Source organism: Erinaceus europaeus, chromosome 10 (genome assembly GCF_950295315.1).
Source record: "Erinaceus europaeus chromosome 10, mEriEur2.1, whole genome shotgun sequence".
NCBI classification, from domain to species: Eukaryota; Metazoa; Chordata; class Mammalia; order Eulipotyphla; family Erinaceidae; genus Erinaceus; species Erinaceus europaeus.
This window is the reverse complement of record NC_080171.1, coordinates 38,005,215-38,024,652: the sequence shown is the minus strand read 5'-3', so window position 1 is coordinate 38,024,652 and position 19,438 is coordinate 38,005,215. Positions and strand designations below refer to the sequence as shown.

Below are 19,438 nucleotides of genomic sequence, written 5' to 3'. Positions count from 1 at the left end.
GTGAAACACAGACTGTTTATCAGAAACTGATCAAGCAAGATACAGGTATCTTCTCTCACAGAAGACAGGAAATGGATGGGACTCGACACTACAAAAAGACATCATGTACCTAAAAGATTCTAGTCATTTCTTTTTTTTTAATTTTTGTTTTATATTTATTTATTTTCCCTTTTGTTGCCCTTGTTTTATTGTTGTAGTTATTATTGTTGTCGTTGTTGTTGGATAGGACAGAAAGAAATGGAGAGAGGAGGGGAAGACAGAGGGGGAGAGAAAGGCACCTGCAGACCTGCTTCACTACTTGTGAAGCAACTCCCCTGCAGGTGGGGAGGCGGGGGCTCGAACCGGGGATCTTTCCTCGGTCCTTGCGCTTAGCGCCACCTGCGCTGCACTACCACCTGACTCCCTATTCTAGTCATTTCTAATGTGTTTGGATAACATATTAGACAGTGACCCAACACACAGTAAGTGAAATGTCTCTAAGGTGTTCAGAAGACACCACATTCACTAGTTCTTGAACATATTAGGACCATGTCACCTCCAAAATCCATGTCCAAACCACATCTGGTTCCAAGTAAAGGTAGTATTATGGGCACTTTAGTTCTTAGGACCACTAGGAAGTGATTGGTAATAAAAATAGAGGCTAATCTCAAGTATTTTTCATTCCAGCACTCTCTAGTTCTGCTTTCCGATTATTAAAATTATTTAAATTATCAAAAATCAATTTGCCGACATTTTGAGTCAAGAACTCTTCTTAGGTCAATTCTATGATGGACTCCAAATATAGCCTATTTGGAATGTGGGTTAAAACTAGAAATAGACTTTAGAAACCATGAATAATCTTAAGTGTATTCCCTGGGCCTATATGTAATGGCTCAGGATATGAACAACTAGTAAGAGAATACTAACTGGTAGGTGTTTTCCTTAGGGGAAAAAAAAAAAGGTATGCATAGATATATAGCAAAGTTACTTCTATCTTATAACCCTTGACCTGAGTATGAATTCACTTGCAAGATTATCTCAGGATACTTACTACTTATCTTCTTACTGCCCTAGGCAACCAGAATACATTCTGATAGGAGAAACAATCCAGGTATAAATATGACTTCCCGGACAGGATCTACCATGAGACATAGGAATGACCTATCATCAGATTAGCAGAGTTCTTGGTACAGCAATAGATGTATTTCTCCTTAAAGAGCTGACAGAAAGAAAGGAAAAAAAAAAAAAAAAAAAAAAAAAAAAACCATGGAGGAGACATGCTGTAAGTTTTTTCATGTATAAATGGCTTTTCTCAATCTACTGTTTGGCATGGAACAAAAAACTCCTCCTCTCATAAGAAGAGACTTGTACACTTACTCATACTCAGCCCACTAACTAAGAGAGGAAGGACACAGTAGATATGACCATGATGAACAGAGCAGTGGGACTGGCAAGAGGAAGCATAATCATTGGGTCTAACCAAGGAATTCTAAACTCTCCTCTGCTTCATCTTCCCTTGCAGAACTTAGTAAAGACAGGGCTGCACCATGACTACTAGAAAGACTCTTCATCCTACCCAGTCCTACTAGAGCCCCCACTATCTCCTCCACTTATGGCTGCTCTCCTTTCTCCCTGCAACTGTTCAAATCTGAGACTTAGCTGAGTGTGAAACTGATAAAATAACGAAAAGAAGGTATTGACTGGGCCACAAGTGACAAACACCTGTTTTTGACATTTTCACTGGGATAGGTTGTTGTGCTAGTGTTTCTCCTTCTCTGGGGGAGAGCCTAGCTGTTCCATCTTTAGTTAAAACGTCCTTTCCCAGCTCCCCACCTGTAGGGGAGTCGCTTCACAGGTGGTGAAGCAGGTCTGCAGGTGTCTATCTTTCTCTCCCCCTAGAGCTCTGTCTTCCCCTCCTCTCTCCATTTCTCTCTGTCCTATCCAACAACGACGACAACAATAATAACTAAAACAATAAAACAAGGGCAACAAAAGGGAATAAGTAATTTTTTTTTTAAAGTCCTTTCTCCAGAAGGCACACATCAGATTTAATTTCTTGAGGTTTCTTCTTAAAAGTTTCTCTGTGGTCATAACAACTAAGGGCAATTTGGAGTTCACAACATTTTACTCATTCATGTAAACAGAAGTAAGGAAAAGAAGGGCCAGGTGGTCGCACAACTGATTGAGCACACATGTTACAATGCTCAAGGACCCAGGTTCAAGTCCCTAGTCCCCATCTGCATAGTGGTGAAGCAGGGCTGCAGATGTCTCTCTGTCTCTCTATCTCCCCCTTTCCTCTAGATTTCTGGCTGTCTCTATGCAATAAATAAATAGATATATTTTTTAAAATTTTAAAAACTTTAAAAAAAAAAAGGAAAATAGAGGAAGGAAAAAAAGAAGGGGGAAAGGAAGAAAGTCTTTACTTCCTGTTATGGATGAATCCACCAATATATTTTGTGAGTTCAATGATAAATCCCAAGAGATTTAAAAAACATGGACACAGAAATGGACACTTGATCTCTCCTGGGAGGCTCAGGAAAAGAAACTTAGAATTTCCTTTTTGTATTATCAATCCCCCTCCCCCAAAAATCTGCTCTGTTAATGTACAGGAGACATTGCCTATGTCTAGGTTCAAACAACTAATCAACAATCCAAAAATGGCAGAAAAGGGCTTAGCCAAGAGAGATTGTATAAGCAGATGAAAAGCATTGCTTAAGGCCCAATGGAACATAAATAAATAAATTGGAATGAGTCAAAGGGTAGTTAAAGAAACACCCAGGCCTAGACAGAGTAGTGCTAGAATACTGCCTCTTAGGCTCCACCTCTGTGCCTCCCAGGATATCACCCTTCCTGCAGGAAGCAAGAAACCCATGCTGATATGACAGAAGGCTTTTGATACCATTCCCTGTGGAGGCAGTGAAACTATCAGCAGCATGCCAGGCAGCCTAAGGGGCAACTATGGCCAAGCTCCCCAACGCCTCCTCACCATTCCTGTGGGGCACTCACAGTGGTTCCCAACTTACTAGGAGGAGGACAACAGATCTAGCAATGCCTCCTTAAACAGCCCATTCCTACTGGAGAAAGCTGAAGTTCAGCCCCTCACCCAGGTCTGAGTCTAGGTAGATCAGATCAGCCAAGGTGCCAAAGGTGGAGTGAGGATGTGTGGGGATTTAAGGTTCAAGTTTGAATGGCCCCTAGAGATCACCTGGTCCAAGCTCTTCTTTCTGTTGTTAATGAAGAAATGAACAATGAACCCTCAGTTTATTTAGTTCATAAAGGTTGGGCATGAATGCTTGAATGCCCTTCAGTCATAAGTTCTAGAAAGAATGCACATAACTACACCAGTATGCAGAGTCATGGGTGTTTTTTGTTCCTTACTGAATAAACTTTCACAAAACCAGCCTGCCATAGATCTTGCACAATTTAATAATTTTCAGGTAAGTCAGGTGGTAGTGCAGTGGGTTAAGCACAGGTGGCACAAGGACCAGCATAAGGATCCCAGTTCGAGCCCCACCTCCCCACCTGCAGGGGAGTCACTTCACAAGTGGTGAAGCAGATCTGTAAGTATCTATCTTTCTCTCCCCGTCTTCCCCTCCTTTCTCCATTTTCTTTCTGTCCTATCCAACGACGACATCAATAATAACTACAACAATAAAACAACAATGGCAACAAAAGGGAATAAATAAATTAAGATATTTAAAAAATATAATAATTTTCAGAAAGATATCATAATGGTTAAGAGAGAGAAGGGAGTTAAACCCTTAACAAGTATTATAGCATTCTTTTAGGGCAAAGTAGGAACAAGAATTAAAGTCATCCTGTATTATTAGAACAAGTTACAGGAAATGGGTCAGCTCTTTAGGACAAGAGAAAAATTGCATTTGCCATCTGTAAAAAGAACTTATAACAAGGGAGCTCTGGAAGCATACGCTTTGAAATATGGAAAGAAAATGGTGCATCTTAACAAAAAACAAAACAAAACAAAGTTATAAGCAGCCTGAAAACTGGTGCAGTGGGTAGAACATTTGATGCCATGTGCCATAGTTGTGCTTGCTCTCTCTCTCTCATAAATAAATAAAAATGTAAACTAAAAAAAGTAGCTGAGGATGTGGCAATAGAGATCACAGAATTTATAAGTGTGAGGTCCTGTATTTGGTTCCCAGAAGCACTTATGTCTGAGTAATGCTCTGGTGTTTTGCTTTGGCCACCAGGGTTATTGCTGGGGGTTGGTGGCTGCACCACTGTACTGTGCATTGTTCCCAGTGGACACTTTTTTTGGGGGTGTGGGTGGGGGTCTTTTCTCTAGATAGAGGGTGAGAAAAAGAGAAAGACGGAAACAGAGAAGAGAGACCCTGTAGCACCATTCCACCATTTCCCCCCTCTGCAGGTGCTCCTATGTGAGTGTCCCTGGTCCAAACCTGTCTTCACATATGGTAATATGTGTGCTGTACCACCTACAGTCTCTGTGTCTCTCCCCCCACCTCTCTCTCATACATAAATAAAATAAGCTTTAAAAACCAAAAAACTTAACACAGGTCAACTGGGTATAACAAAAACAAAGGCTAATGCCCTCTCCCATAACAATCTGTATAGAAATAGACATTTTAATGCTCTCAAGCAAGCAAGATGAGGATGTTTAATCACTAAATGAGGAAGATAAACTATTACTCAACACAGACCCACAGCACCTTCTCCACTTCTACCAAATGCACTGCATCCTATTTTGAAACCCAGTGGCCCATGATAGATTATCCAGCACTGGCTCACTAACTGCTGGTAATCATAAACCAATCTCAAGTCACTGCCCTCTGGAAGAGGAAGGAGAATTCTTACATCTTGTTCAATAGCAATGTATTTTGTTTTGCAGACCAAAATGTTGCTAAAGAAAGTTAATCATCTCCTAAATGCACTTTCATATGTATCTGTTTTCTTATGCCTTTTAAAGTACCCAACTTCCCCTCTCACAGAAGCACCAACTGGAAGTTCCCTAAATCTTAGAGAAATGTGCATGCCAGTAGAATCTAAGGAATCATTCCTGACATTTGTTTAAGGAAGTCATAATGAGACTGTAAATGAATGAATGCTAATAATATTGGGGGGAGGGCTCTACAAGTTGCAGGAAGAAATAAAAATGGGTGGATAAGACAGAGAATCATTTCTCTTTAGAAATAACTTGTCCATTTGGGCTCTTGGGCCTTGACCTCAATATGTCTTTCTTCCATTACTCTCTCTTTTCCTAACATGTTGTTTTCAATAAAAGTTAAATTTACCTGAAAAAAAAGAAAGAAAGAACTTGTCAAGTGTCACCAAGAAATACATGGAAGATGTCATCAACCACCATGCTGCCCCCTACATTAAAAAAAAATTAAATTTAAGTGGATTTTTCAAGTTTTTAAACATAAAGAAATCAATTTTTTAGCAAGTGATAGTCATTAAAAAAAAAAAAAGTCAACTTTCAGAAAGAGAATTTCTCCAAAATGGGAGAAGGGTGGTGACATGAGACTATTAATTAGATATATACACTAATGTTTCTAAATCTTACTTATTCACTTCCTGCAGCAGAGCCCAAAAGTTTCATTCTGATTCTTTTTCTTTAACTTGTGGATCAATTTTTTTCTTCTATGAGGTTTTGTTAATATAATGGCATTAATAACATTCTAATCCCCCACTGTAACACAATTCATCACACACTTGTTTGAAACAACTACTTTATTTTTAAAGTACTCAACTGTTTACAATCTAAGATTAATCCTGCAATAAAGGTACACAGTATTTTCAAATTTCAAAAGACTTGTGTATGTAACAGTTTTCTGTTCAAAGTTCTGGATAAATTGTTCCTGGCTCTTCAATATGAAACAATATGAGATTGTTCAGCTGAATCATTCTCACTAGAGAATGAGTGAGAAGCAGGCATAGAGACGACAATTCAGTCTTTAAAACAGAATTCCTTTTACTGTGCCCCCAAGTGGCCCAGGAAATAGCAGTGGCAAATGGAGAACATATTAGTGATACCCATTAGAAGAAAACAAGAAATCTAAATTCTCTTCTCACAATTACACAAATTTCTTTTGGGAATTCAGCTGCCCACCTGGCTCTCACCATCCTTCTTCTCTCCACTTACAGACATAAGAAACACTGTTAACCTTGAGATATAAAGAGCAAAGATACAAAGAAACAAGAACCACTATCCTTGCCTTCATGCAGCTTCCAATCTACTTAAATAAAGAACAAGTGGTTAGTTTCTCATAAATGCAAAAGCTGACAATACCCCCAGGAAAAGTAAGATATGTAATTCAAGACTTCAAAATTTTCCCCAGTTGTATATGCACCGGAAAGCTGGTACAATGGCTTTCAGACTGTTCTGTCTTTTCCTTTGTACTAAGAGCTAATAGAAAATCCAAAGCCAGGGAGAATAAAACTCAGAAGAATATGTTAGTTCGAGGGCGTCAACTATGAAACAAGAACTGTGAAAGGAACTTGTAGTCTTTCCTGCTGGCAAATAATAAGGAATGTCTCACATAGCACATTACTTTATACATAGTAGGTGCTTAATATGTTAGTCTGTTTAGCATTGTGCATGCAAGTGTTCTTAAAATATGCCAGTTTTTTTAATGAAGTATTTTTCAATAACTAGCAAGTGTTTACTGAATAAATGAATTTGAAATATCCTCAATTTTATTTTAAAATACTAATTTCTTCTAAAAAAAAACAAAACAAACAACAAAAAAACACTGAATCATGAAAGTTTAATAAAGTATTCTGCATTGATTTCAGAAATTATAACTAGGTATAAAGGTCAACCATAGTTATTTAGTTAATTCAGTTTTTGTTTGTTTGTTTTACCCTTGGCAACTCAATATGGATATTTTTGTTTGTAAAGTCCGCCACCTAGAATTTATGAACTCATTTCCAACAGCATGTTTGACTTCTTTCTCCCCCTTTTAAAATTACATACTACAAGAAATCAGACAGGGTTTTACATTATCAGTAATGTAATATATCAAAGGTGATTGTCAAACAACTCCCATAGTTTTATTAGTAGCAGCTGTTCATACAAAACAGTTTTTAGGTCTGAGAACAGCTTTCTTTAATGTTACTCCACTTGGCAGAATAAGAGAAAACATTCACTGTTTACCGTAGTCCACTATTGTCACTGATTTAATTACTAACAATCACACATTTTACCTTCTATTGCTATTTCACACCTCCCTAGGATTAGTTCTGCAGAGATCTTAAGATTGCTTAAAAAGTCATTATAAAAGTTTCCCTTTGAAAAATATCACTGTCCTCCCCATTCAACCAGGAAATCAGGTGTTCGATTTGTTACTACAAATACTTGTATTCCTCTCAATCCAAAACAGAAGAATCTGGAGGAAAACAGACTCCTTCCACCTTCCTAGGGAGAAAGCAATCGTAACCCTCTTAAAATGGCTTCTCTCTTCCAAAATGTACCCTTTGAGCTCCCTATTTCCCCTCAGAACATCCAATCAACATTCTCATTAATAGCAATGAAAGTAATAGCTTCTTTTAGAAGAAAAATTAGTAAGAAAGTTGGAATCAAAGTCATCCCTGGAAAATCCTGTTCCATTTCCTTCCAAGCATAAGTTTGCCTGGATCATGAAGAAAAATCTGCTCCTTTTTTTCTTGCTATGTTTAGCATAACATGCAGTCTCAACTACAAAGGCTGTTTCACATACTTAAAAACTCATCTGTAATAAAAATCATAACTATATTTAATAGGAAACTCTGCAAACTAAATAGAAGCCATCTCCTAGAAAATGGAATAGGATTTTTTGTTATGAAAAGAGGCTACTGAATTTATTTGTACTAAACAAAATGGCCACTAAATCATTCTTCTGCTTCTCCTTTCTAAACTCACCTAAAAGTACTTGAATAAATATACATGGGAAAATTTCACTGCTTGGTAGGGTTTAATTTGTGCCCAAGTCCCCATATGAAGAAATAGCATATAAATACAAGATGATGATATGGATCTAGACAATGAATTTACATGATTCAGTATTAAAAAATTACTGATGGCTTTTTTTTTACATAGTCAGGGCTACAATTCTCATTTTTATGAGGGATGCTCTCTGACTTTATTTAGATATAAACTATAAGGACTTTGTCTCAAGGGGAGATGGGAGGAGGAAATGCATCTAAATAAATCCTGACATTTAGAAACATACTTAACACTTGGAAGCTAAGAGAGTAGCAAAAGTAAAACCAGTTAGTCTTAAAGCAGTCTCATAAACACCATATTTTTGGTATTTTCAGGGAGATGCTGTTATTAGGGGTGGCTTATAGGGATGCTTTCATCCTGTGGTTCTAAGAAACCATCCTAGACAGCCACCAACCTCAGGTTAATTTGGTCAATCAACATTCCCATTCTTCCTCCAGTGAATTCTATGAAAAGTCCAGTGGAACACTGTTTTGATCCAGCCCTGCATGACTGACTTCATACAGCCTAAATTTGCCACAGCATTCCCAGCCTTCCAAGTCCCTTCTTACCCCCAGAACCACAGTTTCCAGTAGCCCTCAAATTAAAAGAAACAAGAGTTCTATCTGTAATTCCTAAAATTCTGTAAACCTCATGTGCCTGTATAGGTAAATCATAACTATCTGTGAAAGTTTGAAAATTCACTTTGTTGAATGTAATATGGAATAAAAATGATGGGATTAACCTAGCTTCTAAAAGCAATTAAGATGTGGAATGATTTTTTTTTCCCTCTAAACTTTCATACTTTCAGTATGACTGGTATCATTCCCTAAGACATCCAACAAAGAACTGAAATGCACTGGTTATGGATACAACTGATATGGTTGTATGATTATGATACAAACAACATTTTTATATTAATATTTCCTAACCTGGAGTGCATCTGTTGTAATCAGTAGATCAAAGAGTTTCATACAGGGGAAGACAGAGAGGAGGAAAAAAAAAAAAAAAAGAGTTTCATACAGGTTTTCTAAAGATCATAATTTCAAGTATCCTTATGTGCCTCTAAGATTATTCTTCACTTTGTGGTCCTAATGTCTATCAGGAGGATAATAAATAAATTAATTTATTCAACAAATATTTCTTGAGCTCATTCTATTAGCTAGATTTTGAGATGGGAGCTGGGATTTAAAAGTAATACAGATAAAATCCCTACTCTCATAAGCATCCTCTCTCAAACAGGAAGAAAATCTACAATCATAAATGAAGTTCAGTTAGGAACTCAAGAATACATATCCTCGGGAGCTGGGAGGTAGCGCAGCAGGTTAAGCACACATAGTGCAAAGTGCAAGAACGGGCAGAAGGATCCCGGTTTGATGCCCTGGCTCCCCACCTACAGGGGAGTCGTTTCACAGGCGGTGAAGCAGATCTGCAAATATCTATCTTCCTCTCCCTCTGTGTTTCCCTCCTCTCTCCATTTCTCTCTGTCCTATCCAACAACGACAACAGCAATAACAACAACAATAATACAACAAGGACAACAAAAGAGAATAAATAAATATATTTTTTAAAAAGAATACATTTCCTCCCCATCTAATACTAGTCTAAAATGTATCCATTTTCAACAGAAGGCAATCACAAAAAAAAAAAAAAAAAAAAAAAAAAGTCTGCTAAACCTTCCTACTTGGTGACTAAGGTCTGAAAGAGTAAAGACCTTTTTAAAAACATGTAAATATGAGATCAGGTTAAAAGGGGAAAAATCATCTTTAAGGACATGAAAAATATTCTAGAACAATTATCTGTGACTGGAAGGCATTCAAAGTCACTTGTCTTAAATAGATTAAAGACACACTAAACAATGTAACATACATAACAGGTACCTATGTACTACCACATACTATTAGCTTATGTATCACCAATGTAGTTATTTAATTAATAGTCATGAATTACAACTAAAGAATATATAATATACTTTACATTCATAAAGCATGTAAAATATCAACTACATGAAAATAAAGTAACCTGGTCCATGTATGTGCGTGTAAAATACAAAGTTTCTTTGAGGTGTCAAATAAATACGAATATAATGAATTCAGAAAATAAGCAAACTAAAAAATAAAGAAATAATTCAGAATTTAATGAATTTATGTTAGATTTCTGGATTCATTTTTTAAAACAAGAATAAAAGTAAAAACACGTAGTGCTAGAAACTAAATTTGGAACATAACTGGCATAATTGCTTTTACATTTTTTATGAAGGATATAAAATCAAAATAACCAACTAGACAGATAACTATTTTTTACTTTTATAATTTCCAAATATTTTCAATATATAAAATTAAATAATGATATATTTTTTAAAATGCCAGGGCCCACAATTCTATCCCTGCCAAACAAATCTATTTTTATTAAAATGGCGTCAGGCTTTGAACTACTTGAAAATAGTTTTATGCTGAATTTCATTTAAATGTAAGAGTGATTCCTCAACCTAAAATAGCTAAGATATATATATTGGTAAAGTGTGAAAAGTCCCCTTCAGCAACCTCCTCTGGACAGGTATAGCGGAAATGAATTAACCAAAAGATTCAAGGTACTAATCAAGCAGCGAATCAAGAATTCCTCAAATGGAGGAACTTCCCCTTATTCAAATCAACCCTCACTTCCCTCCTGGATTCTTTCAAACATAATGAAATCATACACCCATAGACATGTACAAATCTACATTTAGTATATAGCATTTACTATATAGAATAGGTGGTGCAAAAGTCAAGGTACCAAAGCAACATATATAAAATAGCTGCAATTTATACATGATGGGGCATAAACTCTTTTTAATGCTATAATGAATGTACTTGCTAAATTAACATCATATTTTTCTAATACTTCTAATACTCATACGGGGAGCTGGGGCAGAGTTGTATTAAACCTCATTCAAATATCTAACAATGGGGAAGTTATCCACACTACCACTACTTGAGTAGTCAAATTGTTTCACTTTTAAGTTTAGTTCCTCATAAAATCTAAGTTCTTTTTTCTAAAAGCAGAGTATAGTATTGAAATATACAGAATGTAATTAAAGATTCATATTTGTGTAACCACCTCCCCCAAAGCTCACCTCATTTAAACCTAGGCCCTCAGACAAGCCCCCCTGGACTGTAAATCAGAGGTGTGAAGAACCCAGGGCTGTCAACAGAGTTGGCTTGAGAGACCTCAATTATCCTAGTCACTGCTAAAGAGAAACAAAAGCTATAATGGAGGCAAAAGAAAAGAAAAATCCTTAGGTCTGAGACACAAGCTTTTCCCTTAATCATGCAATTAAACACTCTAGATATATATTCTCTTGCCTTCTCCTTTTCTTCTCAATCTTTAGAATTCAAAAATCAATTAATCAACTGCATGTTTTCAGGCACTAGAAGTAGTAAAAAAAAAAAAAAGAGAGAGAGAGAGAGAGAATAAAAATTAAAAAATAATTCTTCATTTTCCAATTGCCATTTTCCCCTCCTCTGGCTTTATTTCCTTGAGCCCACCTCTTCTACTCAGCAACCTGCCTTCTGTCCTTTATAAACACGTGCACATTTACCTATTCTGGTTTCAAAATGAAGACATAAAGCATGGCATGTGAATTAACCATTTGTAACTATTTGTTAGCATTATATTTCAGTTCCTGTTTGTAAATGATCCAGTGCATAAGCAGTTCAGTCCCAAAGGCAAGTGGCTCCTTGAACCAGAGGATGGAATGCTCTAGATAAAGAAAAGGCCTGCTTCTCAACTCTGAACTGACAATACAATATTTTCTTTCAGAATGCTTGAGTGACATATTATATACTCAAATATCCAGAACACAAGTGCAGACATTTTTCAGGGCTGTAAACTGCAAAGCTGTTTGCTCTTCCTACCACAAAAGCTTTGTTATGTGTGTGAACCCTGGTCGCTTGATTCCCGACTATACTGATAATAATCAATCGAATTTCTATTTGGAAAAATGGTGTTTTCTTGCTAATTTGGGATTAGGGTAGAATGTTAGGTGGCTGTGGTGGCTGTTTTGAGATTAAAGGGAAATTTTAGCCCTACACTTCCCGTTTTCCTTCTAGCCCAGATTCCCAAGATATTAAATCGGCTGTCCGTTTTAAACAAAAGGTTTCTATTTGTTTCCATGGGAGTAACTGAAGAGGCTGCACTGGTTTTCTGTAGTAACTATTGTGAATTGAGGCCTACATCTGGGTTGCCTCATTAAACAAAAGATAGCCATCACTGTCAACAACCCCAAGGCACAATGCTCCCCCTACCCCTCATCTCTGGAAGGAAGGGTACCAAAGACAAGCACGCTTGCCACCATCCACAGGTCAGGAAACTCTTGAGGAAGGTCTCTCCTTTCAGTGTCCTGGTAGCTAGAGAACAGCACTTGCGTGCCACATTTGGGCTGCCTGCCTGCACCCCCCCCACCCCCACCCCACAGATGAGGCCCCTTTTATTGGAAGACCAACCCTTCAGTTCCCTCAACACCACCACTCCTTGAAAAGAATCCGTTCTCGAGTCCGCCCACCGTTCCACTTTTACCCCCCAGACCCCAGAAAGCATGGATCCCAATGCACACAACCCACCGCGCCACATTCCAACCCCCCCCCAGGTGTCCAGGTTCCTTTCGCCCCCCCCCCACCCCCCCCCGGCCACACACACACAGCTGGCTGGCCGCTCCACCACCCACTGGGCGCCGTGGCCACGACCACTGCAAATTCAACCTCTGCGCCCACCTCCCCGTAGCCAGGCCTCTCCCCCAAAAGTAGATTTCCATTTAGATGCGGCGCAGATAAACACGCACCCCGAATACACAGCCCTCAGGGACGTCAACGGGCACATGCCGAGGCCCAGGGCAGGGCAGGGCAGCCCCGATCTCCCTGAGTGTGTGCGTGTGAGTGAGTGTGTATGGGTGTGTGTACGGATGTGTATGTGTGTCCGCGCGGGTGCGGGTAGTGGCTGGGGGGGGGGCGCCGGGGAGCTTAGGGGCCAGCGCCCGGTGACGAGGGCCGCGCAGTTCCGAGGCCCGGGGAGGGGGCGGGCAGGGGGCGCAGAGGACCCCGCGGGAGGGCCCCCAGGAGACCGGCCTGGGACCGCACTCACCGAGCAACAGCAGCTTGAGCTCCCGGCGGGCGTCCCGTTTGTCCCTACGGAGCTGCCGCTCGATCTCGTCGTTGATCCGCCGGGCTTCCTTGGCCTCCTCGCTCAGGCAGCACGCCATGATGGACTCCAGAGTCATTCTTCCAAAGTGCCTCCGCTGCAGCCCCACCGGCACCCCCTGCTCACACGCGCGCACACACACCCTCCCGCCCTCGCTCCCCCGAGGCAGCGGTGGCCACCGAGGCCCCGGCGCCCGGGCGCGCGTCCGGGACGAGCTCGGGGAGCCGCCGCGGAGCCCGCGGCCAAAGCCGGGGCCACCAGGTGGGCCGGCGTGGGTGCGGCGGGAGAGGGCGGCTCGGGCCGGTGAGAAGAGCGAGGCAGGCGTGGGAGGCGGCCGCGGGCGCTGGCTGGGGGGGGGGGGGGGGCGCGAGGAGAGGCCGCGGCGCCCGGCCTCGCTCAGACGCCCGCGCCTCCTTCCCCGGGAACGGGCGGCCCGCCTCGCCCCCCGCGCCGCCGCCGCCGCCGCCGCCGCCGAGGCTCCCCTAAACTGTGCGCCCGGCGGCGAGAGCTCATCCACCGGGGCGTCCTGCAGCGAGCGGCCGCAGACGGTCCCCCGCGCTCGGCACGGCCGCTCCCGGCCGCCGCCTGACAGCTTTCGGGGCGCCCTCGGCCCTGCCCGCGCCCACCGCCTGGCTTGCGCGCAAACCCTGCTAGCCGGCCCGGCCGCCGCGCGCTCCCCGCCTCCGCCTTAGCCTCCGCCTCCGCCTCCGCCTCCGCCGGACGCCCACCCCCGGCCCCGATTGCCAGGCGCGAAGCCGCTGCTCAGTGCACGCCCTCCCCCTCGCCACACACACACATTTTCTTCTTTCTCTGAACTGGAGCACAGATCCGGGAGGGAGGCGGCGGCGGGGGAAGGAGGGGGAGGAGGGGGAGGGAGGAAGGGAATGGGCGCGGGAGGAGGGGAGCCAGGAGGCGAGGCGAGGCGAGGCGAGGCGAGGCGGCGCGGCGCGGCGCGGCCCCTCCTGGAAGGCTTTCCTGGGCTTGCAGCCGCCGCGGCCCGCCTCCCAGTGCGGTTCTCGCCTCGGCCGTGCTGCCCCCGGCTCGGGCCGGCCCCCTCGGGCTCTACTGGCTCGGCTGGGCCCGCTGGCTCGGCGGGAGGCGGGGCTGGACTGGATCGCGCTGCCCTAGCCAGCGGCCACTGGCACTGCTGCCGCCAACCTGCCGCTGCCGGCCGGCTGCCCGGGCGTGGAAAAGCTGGAATATGGCGGCCGCTGCTGCTTTCAGCCCTCCAGCCTGGGAATGCGGCCTGGCGCCCTCGGGGAAGTCGCAGGAATCAGCCCGGAGAACCCCGCCACCCCCGCCCCCGGCCGATTCCCCACTGGCGGCTGCTGCCCTCGCGCCCCCAGACCCCCGGGCAGCGCCTGCAGCCGCTGCCGGCCGCCCCTGCGCCTCTTATGTGTCCTTTCCCATTCCTATTTCTAAAACGCCATTCTGTCAGAAAGTCTCTCGCGTCACCTCTGACCCCAAGTTTAGTTGCAGAAAAATAAGAACACACTCCAGTCGTGGAATGCGACAGGGGAAAAAGAGGAATTGTCACCAATTTCCAGAGGGGGTGGGAGAGATGGAGATTTATAGGCGAAACTATACACAAAGTTACTGGAAACAGATCTAAATCCTGAAGCAGAAGAATGAAGGTGCCTGAGTTTCCAAGCGCCTCCTGTCATACTGATGAGATTATTTTTGTTTTCTGTTTTCTTCTTTGAAAAGACACTCGATGTTGCTAGGTCAAATAATTGTCCTCCCTTTTAGGATGACAATGAATTATGGATGACTTCTGGCGAAATGAAAAGTAATGTGGAAGAAAAGAGGGAAAAACTAAAATACAAAAATGGAAAGACCAGGGTAACCCAACAAAATTCCACCCTGATGGATTGTTTCCACTTCTGACCGAGGCAGTTTATGTTGAAATGTTGGATTTGTTTGTACTACCCTACTCATAGGCAGAAACAAAAACCTTGCTCATTGAGATTTTATTGGGCCCAATAACTACAAAAGGTGGAACTTCTATTTCTTTCTACATTAATGGAATCTAAGGTCTTGAGAGTAGTGTTTGGTGAAAAAAAATGTATTTTCTCACATTTAGTATTTTCCTGTGAGATGTTTCTGGTACAACCTGCTGGTTCAGAGTGTAAAGGTCATGATTGTACTATAACTACAGGTCAAGAATACACATAGGGATTACAGATTACAAATGTGTGATTACTTTCTTTCGTTTTCCACTACCTCTGCTCCTCAGCATGCACACACACACACACACACACACACACACACACACACACACACCAGGACTTTGGTCAAACAAATCTTTAAGACATAAGATGTCTATCTGAAGCTCCCTTTTAAAAAGGTTATTTGACCTAGGAAATGATTAAATTTCACCTTGAGCAGCAGAGACAGAAAGCCCCCTCACCCCTTCATGTAACTGCCTATAAAAATCCACCAGACTTACTGTGAAATTAAAATTTAAAGGTGAATAAGTAATGAAGTTAAACACTGAAATTCAATATGCAGAAAATGTGACTTCAGGGGAAACAAATTTAATTGTAAGGTTGCATCCTCTAGTGTATATGTGTATGTATTAGGTGTGTTCTATGCAAGAGAGAAGAAAACACCAGAAAAATCAAATGATAGTCAGGAAGTGCCAAGTATCTGGTTTCATAGTCATGGTTTCCCTGGGGTTTTAAAAGATGTCTCTGAGACTGTGCCATTAAGCTATCAGGTAATCTATTTTGATTGAATCAATATACTTTTTTATGAAAGAAATTAAACTGTTTCAACATGTATATACAATAAAAATCCATTTTGTCACCCTGTTTTCCTTGTATCAGGGATATTTTTGGCAGCTATTGGAATGAATTATATTGATCACTACAAGTTGGTTCCTTCAAGTATTGAGAAAAAAATCAGAATGCAGTCTCTGACGGTCTACAGTGATAAAGTCATGAGTAGGTGTCAAGAAGGAAGCAGGAAAAAGTTCCAAACCTGAGGTGACATCAATCTAAAACTCACACACACACACAACACACACACACACACACACACACACACACACACACACACTATTTTCCAAGCAAATATTCAGACAACATAAGTTAAGCAAACAAAAAACATGTAGAAACTACTAAGGTTGTTGACCATGTTCTAGAAACAAATATTTTAAAATATACTACTAAATATGAATCATGTTACAAAGTCCAAATTCATTAGGTCATCACCTGCTATGTGTAAATAAGAAAGACACTAAAATGAATAAAAATATTCTTTGCCCTCAGTGGACTTTTAGTCTTAAGATAGCATAAAGTTCTGAATGGCTGCAATAAAAGATAAAAGGCAATCAGTCTATATTAAATTTATGATGGACATAATAAGGTAGATGTATCAAAAGAAAGGAATCATACATTTTGTTAAGGAGAACTGGAGATATTACAGGAAAGGGAATGTTTGGATATATCCTACAAAATGTGTAGGTTTTTAGCAAATATGTAACTATACCATTTGAAAGTAAATCAACAAATCTAAGTTTCTCCCAATAATAAGACCACAATCTTTTTTTTGAGAATTCACAGGCAACTACCAGATAGCAGAATAGCAAGCCACCAAACCCTAGGACACTGAACTGCCAGAAGAAAATGGAAGTTTCCTAAAGTGGGTGACTACTCCTACCATCACATCATCCTATCATATGGGACTGGAAAAGAAAAACAGTAAAAGGTAAAATACTTTAGTCTCCCAGAGCAATCCTAGAAGTAAAGAGTGAAGAAGCTGCACAGTTGTATATAGGAACTCTTAGGGAAGCAAAAGCCTGCATTCCTCCTGTTCCTAGTTGCTTACTTAGCATGACTGCTTCCCAGCATGCACTGAATCACTGTGACTCTCCCTCTATCCCTCCCTTCCTTGCTGTCTCATGAAATTAGAAGTTGTGTGAGAGCAGGACCCTTGTGTTTGGTAATTATCTTTAGAACACCCAAGAGTGTCCACCCTAAAGCAAATAGTTAGTGATGAATAAACAAAATGCCACCACTACATCAGCAACAAACACATTCACAAACTGACAGTCCCAGGCAATGAGCTATGCCAGATGCCTAGGACATATACAGCCTTTAGAGTAATAACTAATAATCCATGTGGGTGCAGTGCACGTCCATTAAAAAACAAATAATATAAAGTGAGAATAACTCTGATAAGAAGGAATAATTTTTTTAACCAGCATTTAAAGCAACCCAAAGGAGTAAGTGGGGGCACATGATGATCACTTGAAGCATTGCAGATCCAACAAAGGCTGGGGAAAATGTTTCTTTTATGCAGAAATTCACGGCACAGATCCTAGGCCAAGGAATAAAATGGCCTTGCAGATGGGGAAGTAAAGGAGGCAAGCCCCCAGAGAATCAGAGAGCTGTAAATGGTTCCACCTACAGGACAAATGTAGAATAGCAGAGGGATTATGATTTCTGAATTGAAAGTTTCAGGGTCAACTTGTTCATGATGAATAAACCAGGCATGAAATGGAACGTCTCCTTTTAAAGTGAGAATATTTTTTAGACTATAAAGTCACAAAAAGGTACTCTAGGTGCAACAGAGCCCCTCAGTGACATGTTTCTTTACCACACTCAGAAATGCATACAAGTGCTCCTCAACTTCTAATCAATGCTCCTATTTTGTGCTCATCTAGTATTAGCAATAATACAGAAGTACTGAAACTGACAGTGTGAAGTCCAACTAGACTGCAAGACTCTAGATTTGGGAATTCATTTTAAGTTGAGTAGACCAATATTTCAGTCAAAGAAGCCATTTACTAATGCTTGATTAATGTGTCAAGATATACTAAAATCAGACAACAGCTCACCAAAAACAGTAATTCATATCATCTGGCTCCCAAAGGATCAAAAGGACTCAGCTATCCTCCTGAACCTCAAACTCTGACTTACTTCAAACTCTTTGACTTCACATCTCTTAGACGGGATTCACATCTCTTAGACTGCAAACTTTGGACTTCAGTAATTTTGCTTTTTTAAAAAAATTTCTTTATTGGGGGATTAGTGGTTTACAGTTAACGGTAATACACAATCGTTTGTACATGCATAATATTTCCACATAATAATACAACCCCCACTAGGTCCTCCTCTGCCATCATGTTTTAGGACCTGAACACTCCACTCCCCCAGAGTCTTTTACTTTGGTGCAATACACCAAATCCAGTCCAAGTTCTGCCTAGAGTATTCCCTTCAGATTTTTTCAATTTCTGTCTATGAGTAAGATAAGTTTTGCTTTTAACTTGATGCTACTGACAATTTCAAATTTGCTGCCATAATTTAAACATCCACAGATTCACAGAGGACTATGAAATTATCTGTATTCTAGGTTACCAGAGTCATTCTCATTTCCTGGTCAAGATCTAGGCTTGTACTTCCAGGTGACAAGAACTCCTACCAACTAGTTTATTCCTCACTACTGTATAAACTGGACCAGATTTAGCCTCCCCATTTAGCAACATACCACACCTGTGGGCCTTCCAGGTGGGCTCTCTGAGATGGTTTACAGGATGGGAATTGAATTTTGGAATTAGGTTCTTGTATCAGATTTTGTTATACTTCCTGTATCCATGCCTCTAAATCAACTAATTATTTATCACATTTCACTAATCTTCCGTCGATGATTTCTTCTGGAGATCTGGGTAAATAGAGAGAGGTTGGCCTGTTTTATTCACTCCTGAGTCCAGCACCTACACCAGTGCCTGGGACTTATAGTTCTTGCTTAATATGTGCTGAATGAAAGATGAGTAGATCATCCAATCAAAAAGGCCACATATTGGCCATATAACAGTCTTCTCCCATCTTTTTTTTTTTTTTAGCCAGATGGCATCTGCCAAAGCTAGGCTCCCTCCACATAATGTTCCTTGGCCCTGTGCTTAAAGTCTTGCTTCCAATAAGTTAAAAAAAAAAAAAAAAAACTTGTCTTTTCTAGATCACCAGGAAAGTTCAGTATTCAATAGCTTTGCTCAAAACCCAGATAAAACGTTCAGGGAGGAGGCTCAGTGGGTAAAGTACATTCCTTGCATCAGTGAGACCCCCCCATATTAGATACCTAGCACCACACATTATCAGAACACTACTCTAGGCTTTTTCTGGTCTCTCTCTTCTTCACTGCTTCTTCTTTCATTAAACAAACCACCAAATTTTCCAGACCCAGATGAAATTTTTTATAAACTCCATTTATGACAACTTTATAAGGAAGTTGAGTTTACTGACACAAATTATTTTAACTTCTTTTTTAAAATTATTTTTATTTATTTATTGGATAGAGAGCCAGAAATTGAGAGGGAAGAGGGGACAGAGAGGAAGAGAGACA

The 19,438-nt window shown here is 41.1% G+C and overlaps 1 protein-coding gene across 2 annotated transcripts in view; it reads right to left on the bottom strand.

Moving 5' to 3' along the window:
* Window positions 1-13,781, bottom strand: part of GNAQ (G protein subunit alpha q) — a 318,212-nt gene extending 304,431 nt beyond the window's left edge. The window contains exon 1 of one of the 2 annotated variants that reach the window (XM_007516117.3): window positions 13,037-13,781. In XM_007516117.3, coding sequence (XP_007516179.1) covers window positions 13,037-13,172 — 136 coding nt within the window. In that variant the 5' untranslated portion in view covers window positions 13,173-13,781. The remainder of the gene's footprint in view (window positions 1-13,036) is intronic. The other variant, XM_060199538.1, reaches the window with a different exon arrangement.
* Window positions 13,782-19,438: the final 5,657 nt, after the last annotated feature.